The 12,066-nt window shown below is 36.3% G+C and overlaps 1 protein-coding gene across 11 annotated transcripts in view; it reads right to left on the bottom strand.

Moving 5' to 3' along the window:
• The window catches only part of BLTP1 (bridge-like lipid transfer protein family member 1), a 128,954-nt gene that overhangs the window by 45,744 nt on the left and 71,144 nt on the right, over positions 1–12,066 (bottom strand). For 9 of the 11 annotated variants that reach the window (XM_067297678.1, XM_067297681.1, XM_067297686.1 and 6 more), the window contains 9 exons: positions 11,541–11,689; positions 10,406–10,625; positions 9,323–9,481; positions 6,983–7,158; positions 6,235–6,410; positions 4,845–5,551; positions 3,283–3,528; positions 2,741–2,834; positions 1,033–1,083 (listed from right to left, as the gene is read on the bottom strand). In XM_067297678.1, coding sequence (XP_067153779.1) covers positions 1,033–1,083; positions 2,741–2,834; positions 3,283–3,528; positions 4,845–5,551; positions 6,235–6,410; positions 6,983–7,158; positions 9,323–9,481; positions 10,406–10,625; positions 11,541–11,689 — 1,978 coding nt within the window. The remainder of the gene's footprint in view (positions 1–1,032; positions 1,084–2,740; positions 2,835–3,282; positions 3,529–4,844; positions 5,552–6,234; positions 6,411–6,982; positions 7,159–9,322; positions 9,482–10,405; positions 10,626–11,540; positions 11,690–12,066) is intronic. The other 2 variants (XM_067297682.1, XM_067297683.1) reach the window with 2 other exon arrangements.

Below are 12,066 nucleotides of genomic sequence, written 5' to 3'. Positions count from 1 at the left end.
TTAAAGTTGCTAGTAGGCAAAAAGTAAGAAAAAAAACGAATAACTGCTTCTTATCCATCTTCGTTACATCATTTGTGATTTTACAGTCTATTGTATCTCCTTGCGGGGTGGTCACTTATAAAGACATTTTGAAGTTAACCTGCATTATCATGATACTGAATATGCACAAATGCTGTAGCAAACAGCAATTGTATTAGGTTCGACTGAAAGATATGCACCAGTGGTCTAAAGTAGGAAAAGAAACCCATCCAGACAGTAGTACTTTGAAAAAACAAAACAAAGAGCCCCACACTTTTTGGCTACCTTACTTTTCTTCTGCAAGCATTGCAGTGTCATTGTATAGCAGGGCTTCTAGGCTGCCCACTGCACCATTCCCCAGCTTCAACACTACCTTCGTAAGACCCTCTGGGCGTAGCATCAGGAAGAAAGCAAGCAACTAGAAAGAAAACTCTGCATCTTTTCTACGAGGAAAGACCTACATACGCCTATAGGAACCTGGGGGACATGAAGGGGTTCACCTTCATTTACAGCAAATGCACAGGCATAGTTTTAAGGAAAACATTTTAAGTCAGCATACTTAGTCATTAGGTCTGGCACTGACATAAACACAGACAAAAGGATTAGTCCTGTTCACACTGAAAACGTGACAGGTTCTACCACTCCAAGCACAGCAGTTCCTAAGTTAAAAACCAATCTATCTGTTGCTTTACATTTATCAGCACTATTTCGCCTCATTAAAATAAGCACAGAAACAGATGTAAAGAACTTCAGTCAGTGAAACCATTCTGGCATTGCAGTAGTGACTGTATAGTGTAACACTTGCCCCCAAAGTTAGACTGTTAAACAAAAACATACAAGTTTTTCTTAACAGATATTAGAAGGCTACATAAAATCTTATGTAGGTAATATTAGATGATAAATTAAAATGTATTCAAGCAACCTCTGGCTACAATCACACACAGTAGGAAGGCAGCCATTAACTACACAACACAGAGTTATTGCAAGACTATTAAATGTAATAATATGACATACAGAAACTCTTGTTTGGCTGTGCTTGTAGGAGATGTAGGAAAATCCTCCAGTCTACAGATGAAGATTGAAGAGAAAGCAAGAGAAACAAAAACAAAGCAAATAAAGAATAAACATTCATGCAAAATTAGTTAGGTAATTACTTGTAACCCACAATATGACAAATATTTTCAAATTTAACAAGTTGAAGGGGTTGCTTTTGTCTGTTTAAGATCTATCATTATTTTCACCCTTTTTTTGGTAACCTACTCTCATATGAAAGTTCAGTAAAATTACAGCATAAAACAGAAACATAAAGAACCTCAGCCAACTTCAGAAATACTACATGGCTGTCAGATGAGAACTTTTATTTATCCTTCTGAAACATTTATCAGAAACGATTTAGCTGGCAATATTATTAAATCACTACATGCTTTGAGTTCTTTACAATATCTTCTAAACTAAACAGGAATTAAAAAGAAATAATTAAAAAAAAGACTCAAGTCCCATTATTTAGCCCCTTTTCTACAATATCACTAACATTCTAAAACCAGATCACATACTGAGGGTTACCCAGCTACACCAAAACCATGTGAGGGTGATCTATATTACGAAGAGTTGTAGCTTAACTGTTGTTTTGCAACTCAAATGTAAAGAAAATCAGATGGCAAAAAGAAAAAAAAATTGCATGCCTTCTTTGAGACTGTGAACCTGGCAAAAAAAATGACAGTGTGGATGCTGAGCAAGTCATTCCAGGTGTTTGTGCACAAAAAGTGTTGGGGAGTTTTTTTTTGTTTTTTTTTTTTTAAGTTAAATCAAATCGATTGTATAAAGGATGAATAGGCATTAGAATGGTAAAATAACACAAAGAACCATGCAATGTGGGAGGTCGAAAAGATATCTATTAATGAAGCAATATAGATCTTAAATGGCAATAATTTGCATCAAGAGGTCAAATATTCCTTTAAAATTCCTTGCATCAGTGGAATCTACAAGCTTCAAAAATAATTAGAAGCATAACAGAAACAATACTCACACAATATAATAAAGTTTTTGTGTGTACATCACATGGAAGAAAACTGTTTCAGAAAATCATGGTTTGTGTTTTGGGTTTTTTGGGATTTTTTTTTTGAACAAGAGGATCTATCTCCTATGAGATAGTCAAATCACTTACCATTTACATTGGGTTCCACAATCAGCTCTGAGCTTACTAATGTCTTTTAATAGAAAGAAACAGGCATATTCACATTTATATAACTGTATGTCTAGAACTTGTGCGACTGGATGCCCTAGACTGAAGACTATTCATATCTTCATCATATCCCATAGTTCTCAGCTTACTCAATAAGTAACCACATTAACTTAAATTTATTGTTACACAATTACTGTAAATATTTATCACAAGCAGATCCTGAGAATTATCAAGACAAACACACACAAGTATTTTCTTACTATAATTGCCAGTTTGTAATTAAAAGAAGATACGCCTAGTAGAAAAGCCTCCTGTCAATGAGCACAATGCAACTGGATCTTTAGGAGTCAAACTTGGGCCTAGTTTGGCAAGAGTTGCAAGGTTGCCCCTGAGCTCTATGACTTCAGGATTCCACCTAAAAAACACATTATCATCAAGGCCTTCTCCATAGTAAGCTACATACCTTTGCTGACATCCAACGCATACCACTTCTACGCACAATAACTTTTACAATTTTGAATTGCTAGGCTTCATACTTACTGGATATTCGGGGTAATCCCCTCCAGCAGGACGATATTGACACCTCCTATGTGAGCAGTGGCACATGTCTCAGTCATCTTTTGATGCAGTACATCTTTAAGAAAAAAAAAAAAAAGTCATTTAGCAGCACTTCATTCAGTACAGTACTTCCAGGTATGCCTAGTGCTTTCAAAAACATGGTGGTAACAAGACAATTCAAACATAAGTTTTAGTAATCACATAAAGTAATACTGAATTTAATTGTGAACAGAGGAAGAAAGCTTTCACAAATGCAAGAATAGCTTCATCTTCTGAAAGAACTTTCTTTGTGTGTCATTTTCAGAAAATCTTGCATCCTTTTAAGTCCCTCAGCATGCTAGTAATATTTTTTAAAGAAATATTGAATGCTGTTTTTACTAGCCACATGAAGATGCAATATGCATACATATTTACAAATAAAATATATTACACATATACATACACAGTTACACGTTTACAAACATACACATGCATGTAGAACTGCTATTTAATTTGATTACACAGTATGTTTTAGCTTATCTCACCTTTCATTTTTTCTTTCAGGGTGAAGCTGCCATGGATTCTCTTCAGTTCTGACTCCATCGTCAGACCGCCGATATCTGCCTCGAGGTGGGTACGATTTACCATGCCTATTCCAAAGACTATTAGAGTCACATGCTGTGGCTCCGAAATCACCAGACTGCGCTTCCTCTGTGTCTTGCTCAAGCTGCCATTATCTTGTTCATTCTCAAACACCACCCTGCAAGCAGGTTCGGTTGGGCTTCGAACACCTACGTAAATACAAAGGAGTTATTCAAGGCTATTTTACAAAAAATTCTTTAGTATATCTGATTTCCACTTATATTTGAAACCAAGGACCACAACTTGTGCACGAAGGGAAGTCTTTAGGCAAACCATCTGGGCCCCCCTTTTTCAATTCTAACAGAAATTGTCAACTGAACCAAATCCAAGACATAGCAGCAACAGTAATAAGTAATGTGATTTCATTGTTATTCTTAGTTAGATATATTCATATGTGCTTTATATAGGTATTCGTATCTATGTGATTTCATTGTTATACAGCTCTGACAGCTTCCATTTTTCTCATTTATTTGTCTTAATTAGACTTTCTCGATCTTGTTAGATCACTTCAGAGCCCAAAGGTTCTTATAATTTAATTTTGGATGAACAATTTTTCCTTTAACCACTCAGAACATAAAAGCAATATAATAAGAAAATTTACATTTTCCACAGATGCCATAGCTGTGGATATTACATTTTGACCATGAAAGAGATATCTCCCTCTGTTTAGCAGAAGATTGCATTTCAGTATGACACTTCCCCAGTTTTTCATTCTTTAGTTAAAAAAAGTCCAAAGAAAAATATGTCTTACTTTAGTAACTATACCATCCCTTGCATATTTATAGCAACCTAATAAGTTTCTCCTCAAAAAGGAGGATGCTAAGTCAGCTCTCAAATTTACTTCGCTGTGCTAAAAACAGATCACAGAGAGCAAAGACCATCCCAATTCCAAAGATTATAGATGAAATTTCAGCCCAAACATTTGTAAGCTTTGCTGGACTTCAGTGAAACTAGCGTTTCACCATTTTCCCACTCTTACCTCAAAGCTAGGTTCCCAGAAGCAATTTCTGCTCAACCATTCACAGTGCAGAAATGATCTCACTCCAGATCACTTACCTATGCACTTTAACGTTTTTTCAGAATGATAATAAAGCACTTCCATTAGCTTCTTAAAAACAAAATACCCCCTATGGAGGAACACTCAATCTACTTTGTACATAATTAACCAGAAAAAGTTATCTGCTTAAACATAGTCCAACTTTGCCTGGGTTGCACTCAATGCAAATGCAGATTAACAGAGCTGAACAAGAGTATCAAGGAACAATTTAAAATCAATCAATCGACATGTAACTGTGCACAGAATTTGACTTTAAGTTTAGAAGTGAAAGAATTAAAGCAGAGATACCATTATATTTTATAAAGCTGGCAAATCAAAGTTTTGATTTCTATCAGTTACAGGCTTCAGAAGAATACATTTCAGCAAAAGCATGTGCTCTAAATTACTTAGATTCATGAACTAGTTTACCTGTTGGCCCAAAAGTTTCAGAAGACTTTTCTAAAATCCCAGTTGGATCAGAAATGAGTGAATAGAAGTTCAATAGCTTATACATATTTTGCCAACACTCAGCAGAAGGTTCACTCTGTTCTGACACAGTAATAGAGTCAGAGTCATCCATATGAATAGTCATGTGGTCAACTACATCTTTTGAACCTTTCCTGGATACTTTGGAAGTTCTTCTTTCGGACCTGCCCAAGGAATTCTTGTTTCGAGATTCCTTCTTATTGTTCTCATTATTTGTTCGTTTATTCTTGGCATTGTTCACTCTGTTACCTCCATTAAGGCTCCCTCGAGAGCTTCGGCTAAAATCAGAAGAGCGGAAGTCTCTGTGTTTGCGGGTTTTAAAAGTAGGTGTTGGAGAGGCTGACCCAGCTGTGTATCTGCTAAGTTTGATGTCTGTCTGCGTGGCTTTGATATCATCAATCATTGTACTGAACTGATGAATAAGACGAACCAGTGCCATATCTACATGCTGGCTAATGGACTGGCAAGAAATTGTAAAGTTACAGTGAAAGGTATTATAATAGCGTTTATTCAAGTCATGAAAAGAAAAGGCACTGGTAGAGTTCTGAGGTGTGCACATTGATTTCTCCATTACAACAGCACTAATACTAAAAGTTTCCAACATCAAAGCTGGTTTGAATTCAAGAGGGGGAAGATTGACAGCTCCTTGCCTAAAAAAAGAAAAGATACAAGTTACTACTATATTTCTTTTTATGGCTAGCATGGAGTCCAATAATTTTTACACAATGGTACATCTGTTTTTCAGAATCCAATCTTTTATTTCCCTTAGGATATCATCCTCTCACTGTAGTTCTACATACTGAAAATGAACTTTTATACTACCATATTATGTGTTCCTAACAAGGTAGTCACTCATTTTGGTTCTTTCTTCTAGGAAAACTGTAGTTTGGCATGCAATTTGTCCATCATACCCTGAAGCTTTGCTGAAGGCACTTGGGGCGGGGGGAGGGAAGAGAAGATTCAGCATTTACAGTGGGGAAAAAAAAAAAATATATATATATATATATATATTTTAAACAGGTTTAATTACAAAACAGCATTTCAGAGTCTCTCAAATTTCCACTGTTGTTCCCAACCAACTCCTCCTTCCCGTCTCCAATTTTGAAAAATAGCTGAGGTTCAAATACTTAAAACATTCCAAACCATTACATAGGAAGACAAAAAAAAAAATTAATGGGAAGAAAAAATGGACAAGATAAAAGAAAAAAAGACTGCTTATTATTCTATGAAAGTACTTTAAAATTCTCTTTGATATCTAATTGTCAATAAAAAAAACAAAAAAAGAATTTCTGTTCTTTAGCTAATAAGTATTTTCAAATATTTAACAATATACCTTCGAGCTCGCTTGCTTTTTCTTTCCTTTGCTGTATCTGAATCAACAATATCTGCTCTAAGGCAGTCCAAAGTTCCTGAGAATGAAAGGTGCTCTCCAAAGTACATTCTGTAGCAGAGCGGCATTGCATCCTGCGACTGAATTCCCGTGTAACTTAGAAGAGGTTTGAAAACAACCTACAAAACAAAACCCACTGATTTACTTCTCACTGCCTAGATTATTCCTATATTCCTGTTTTCCTGCTCCATCATTTGTTGATCTACAGCATTTACAATACATCAGCTACATAATACAAAAAGCTTTAGAATTTTATTGACAGTGTCATAAAACAGTAAAGAAGAAAAAATGCTGAAGCTTTATAGACTTTTTTGAGTAAAGAGATTGACTACACAGCAAGCTCATGTTTAATGCTGAGCTGTGTGAGCAAGTTTTCTGCAATATGCTGTTATGCATTCTCCCCAGGAAAAAGTATTCTGGAGAACCAGGCCATTTTCATAAATGCCCCGCACATTCTACAAAGTTAGAAAACAACGCTCTACCAATCACCATTCATAAAGTTCACCAGAGGATGCGTGAGGTTCCCTGAGCCTTCCATCCTTCCATAGGAGCACACAGCACAAAAGGGTGCAACAAAATAACATTTTCATTATCGTAAAGTCTGGGGGGGGGGGGGGGTTGTTTTGTTCTTTAAAGTAATAACTAGTTTTCTCCCACAGAATTCCGAAACACATCAGCAAAAACCCCCTACCTGTGCATCTGCTAGCTGGACAGCAGGAAACCCTTGGTTACTCTCTTCTACACCTGCAATGTCATCCTGACTGGTGCTGTGCTGTGAATGTGTGCCATCCAGAGTGTTCTGGTCACTAGACAAAACTGTGTTGAAGTCTGAAGCAGAGGGTATCGTAGGAAGGTTGGGCGCCACACCTGAAAAATAAATACCCATGGAACACTACCACCACAGCAAATCTTAGCACTAGCAACTCTGTAAGCTCAGCTAGGTTAGTTACGTAGAAACAGATGCCACACAAACAAAGTCAGAGTCCTGACCAAGTCCATAATATCACAAAAAGAGCAGTTAGGATTAAGAAACCATCTGATATTGCTGAAACAGGTAATAATTACAAATAGTCCAACTCATATTTGAAAACCACAAGAGTATTTCCTTCTTTCTGCGCTCCTTCCCAAGGCCTTTTGTCCAGATTGCATTCTGTGGGGTACTTTAACACATCTGTTTAAACTGAAATAGAAAATTCCTTGTCTACACAATCAACAGAAAGTAAAGATTAACCACAGTTACACATACTTGCTTTTAGTTCTTAAGTGTGTAATGTACTTCTGTTCATTATTAGTCCCAAGGCAAGACCCACTAATTAGATCTCTATCAATCATTCTCTAGACAAATATGTTCTTCATAAAAATGATTACGAACAGCCAGTTCCCCACAGTTGCTCTGCTCACAAACAATCAGACCTGCAACACAAGGGCAGAGCAATGGTGAACCACTGGCATCTTAAATCTGGACTCGCCACCTGCCACGAGACAGTTGTTCTGCAAATGTACATCATGTTCTGACAAGTGCTGTAGGCTCTACTTCTGGCAGCCACGACTATGTATTCCCACAGAAGAGTGATTTGGATAGATCTGTCTCCAAGTTAGAATTACTGTAAGTTTAATTTCAGGAATGCGAGGTTCTGAGCAAACTACTACAGTTTCACTAGGGGAAAATACATCTTTCTTTAAAAGCCAAATTGAAAGCCATAGTTCTCTCCTATGAATTTTTGCAGAAACCACGTTACAGTTAAAGTTTACAGAAGAGCCACAATGGCTGAGCAACACATACAACACAAAAGTGTTTGTACAACCAGACTACTTGTTCAACATTAAAAACAAACAAAAACCAACTCTAAAGTTATCACCTAAGATTAACACAATAAAATCTGAAAGACTTAATAGAAGAAACATTCAAATTTAGCATCAACGAAAATGAGAATTAAAATATGCATGTTTCAGGATTATGAATCAGGACAGACTTAAGAAAGAATCATAAATAAGCTGCATTAACTTGTCACATATTTGTTGCTTTAATATACTTAAGCTTTTCACTAATGTATCTTTTCTTTTCTCCCTTCCCTTACACCAGCTGACCACTTCCAATCCCTGAAGATCAACAAAGAACATTACTCTCAAAAGTTTGTTTCCTTATGTTTAGTCTCAAAAATGAACCAAGAAAAATCAAGCATTCCAATGTACACAGTATTCATTATAAAAACAGTAATACCACCAGCAAGGGAAGAGTGAGAAATGCTGGTAAATTTACAAAAAATATTAATTAGCTGGAGCAAGTCTACACCTGAGAAAGAAAATAAGTGTCCTAAAAATTCTCTTTTCAGCAGTTTAACAATCCTACTTCCTTTGCTTTTGAATTCCTCTATTCTTTACAGGACAAGCAGCTTGAAAATATAGAGTAATAGAGCCAGTCATAGCAGTAAGATAGCAGCCAGAATAAGAATACTGCATTTGCATATTATTTATATCAAGATGTTTACAGTGTCATTTTCAAAGTCTTGCAAGTTTGTAAGTTATGTAAATTATTTCATTCCGTAAAACATAGCACCTCTGCTGCCAGTACCATCTACACTTCATAGATAAGGCATTTCACAAATAAAAAAACCTCCCGAAATCTTCTTAAATCCACACATTAAGCAAACTTTTACACCAACTATCCAATAACAGCTTTCAGAATCAAAAAACAGGTATATGCAAATTATACAGATGAAAAATAACTAACAAAATGCAAGGAACTGTGTAACTAAGAATCATTTTTTGGCTTACCTTTAGTAGTTATACATAATTTATGGTTCAAAACTTAAGAAAAAGTTAAATTTATTAGGGCAGGGTACAGCAAATAAAACAACACTTTTGCTTTAAATTGCATTTGTTCATCTTCTGGTTTGCTGAGAAGTCCCACAAGGAATATTTATCTGTTGAACTTCCTAAACCATTTGTTCAATTACGCAAAGAAAAATGTGGTAACACAGGAACAGCCAACCCAGAACCGTATGCTAAATTCAGCAGGAATTGGCAATACCTGTTGGCAGACTATTGTGTCCAGATTTGGTGGCTGGGCTTTCCTGTACTATGCTTCCTCTGTTACCCACGGCATTCGACATCCAGTTATAGAAACTCACAGATGATGGTTCAGACAGCAACGGATGTTCAGATAACATGTCTGTGGCCACAGTATTTCCTAAGCAGATCAATGAGAAGCTTTAATGTTCACTGTATCGAAGTCATAGCAAATGTCAGTAAAATCATGCTGTGTACCTGCTAATACATGTTTACTGTTAAAATGTCAATAGTAGTTCTCAGGGTCTATTTTAGTGAACTAATAAGTCAAGCAGCACTCTTGCAAACTACACTTGCTACCATAGAAGTTTTACTATGACACTAACTGCTGTTGCAGTAGAAATGTCTTTCTATTTGTTCATCTTTAGCATAATTAGAGGAAGGGAGTCATTAAGAAACCAAAATACCTTTTTTTCTAAATAATACTTCATCCCCTGACAGCAAAGGAGAGATATTTCAGGGGGAGGGGGAAAGCTACATCATACTTTTTTTCCCCACACAAATCATAACAATGCACTCTGAACACTAACAGAGAATGCAAAAGCTTTAATGCATGTAATTTAAACTTCTATAGAAAACATTTTTTCAAAAGACCGTCACTAAAAATCTGCAAATTACTCTTAAATACAAACTAAATGATTGGAACATTAGCTTTGGTCCACTTCTTGTACAAAGTCAAGAAAAAAACAACTAACAAGTACAGAATGATCAATTCATTTCCTTATCCAATTAAAAAGAATCATTTGTGTAGTTATATATACACACACATCCCCTCAAAAAGTAGCAGTCCTATGCAAAAGGAGAACATTTTGTTTAGTTAGTTGTCATCTCTTTCCCCAACCTTATGTACTTGCTGTCTGCTTCCTCAAAACCACACGGTGCAGTGATTTCTAGGAACTGCTATTAAAAACTGCAATGGTTACTTAGAGGGAAAAAGTGCTTAAACAAGAAATGATAATTCGCAGTGAAAATACAGTTCCTTTTCTACTTAAACCTTAAAATAAAATCAGCTTTCCCTCCCACTTCAACTTAGGCTACATCATACCTGTTCTTGTTAAAGAACTACTTTTAACTGCAGTTGTACTTCTTTGAGGAGTCCCTTCTAAAAGATTATGCAAGCTGGGAAAACTTCCAGTAAGATAGCTGAGCAGACTCTCTTTTCTTGGACTTTCTCTCACTGCCATTCCAGAACGGCCAACATGCACTGGGGAATCTGTAGCTGTATCTCCACTGGTGTAGCTTAAGGAATGATACGGATGTATACCCTTGTAGACAAAACAAAAACTAATGAAGTTAGGTGTAAACTGCAAAACAGAAATAAATGCTATTTGGCCTGAATAAAAGACTGGAACACAATAACTCCAAAATCTCATTTCTAGAAATTTCAGACAAGTTGCATTTCAATTTCGGCAGGCCATATGCCATATAGGTCCTGTGTATAAAGGTGTTGTTATATTGAATTCTCAAGTATTAATAATTTTATGTGTAACAATAGTTAAAAAAAAAAATTAGTATGAAATGGAATTGCAGATGTGTTGAATTCAGCTAAAGCAAGTTTGCAGAAGGAACAGTATGTACTACTGAATATGGACATAAACTTTGTGTGTATTTGTTCTTAGTCTAAAAAAAGGTACCTGAATAGGAATCGGTACAAGGTATCGAGCTGCCTAACATGCAGAAGACAACAAAGGGCTTTAAAAATAACCACAGACTCTTTCTACTCAAGAAAGCAGAGATAAAAATAAGATCTTGCAGTTTTCTGAACAGTTTGGGGAATAAAAAAAAAAAATACACCAATTTAATTACAAGTTATCAGACGGCTCTTTGTCAATCTTAGAGTTTGTATAATGAGAGTTAAAATTTCATTCCTCCTCCCTACCACTACATTAAAAGCCAGAAAAGTTAACGCACATCCTTAAATGATGCACATATATATTGTTTTGAAATGTGGCTCTGAAGTTAACTGGCAAGAAAAACAATAAAGAACAGACACAGAATATACATCAACTGCTCAAACATTACTTTTCCTATAGGTTAAGGAACACACCTGTCTGGCACAGTAGTCCTCGTGTTATAGTTACTTTTTAGACAAGTACTTATTCTTCTGCAGTCAACAGAATTAGTTCTAAACAGAGCAACTACGAGCCACTTTCCCCTCATGCATGCTGCTATCAACTTACCTTTATTTTCAGAACAGAATCACTGTGAGTGTGAGCCTTGGATAACTTCCGCATGATCTCAGCACCAGTCACAGGCCCAGAGGAGCCCCCAGCAGGCGGAGGGCGATTAGCTGTTCCTTCTAAGAGCATTGTGTGTTCACTGACTGTAGCTGAATCAAGCAAACAATTGTTCTCATTAGTACATACATGGGAAGCCAAGATTCTCTGTTATTAGCTACATTTATTTACAAGCAGCCATGAACTTTCCAATTCTGACACACACCTACACATATCTGGGTAGGGACCTTGAGGGATCTTAAGGCAAATAAAGCCTCAAACATGGCCTGCTGGAATTTGTTTAATAATGCAAATCCTGTTGTTTTTCTAATGTCACACAGCTGTTGCTCTGTGCTACAGATCCAAAGGAAAGTTATTGCACTCTCAAGTGAGCTCACTTGTACAGGCAAATGCTGCCCGTATCTATGTCCAATTAATTCCTCCCTAAAAGTCCTCATGGGGGACAGTATCTACTACAGGACAGGCATTA

The sequence above is a fragment of the Apteryx mantelli genome, chromosome 5 (assembly GCF_036417845.1).
Source record: "Apteryx mantelli isolate bAptMan1 chromosome 5, bAptMan1.hap1, whole genome shotgun sequence".
NCBI lineage: Eukaryota > Metazoa > Chordata > Aves > Apterygiformes > Apterygidae > Apteryx > Apteryx mantelli.
Note: the sequence above shows the minus strand (reverse complement) of the source record. Positions and strands in the feature narration are given on the sequence as shown.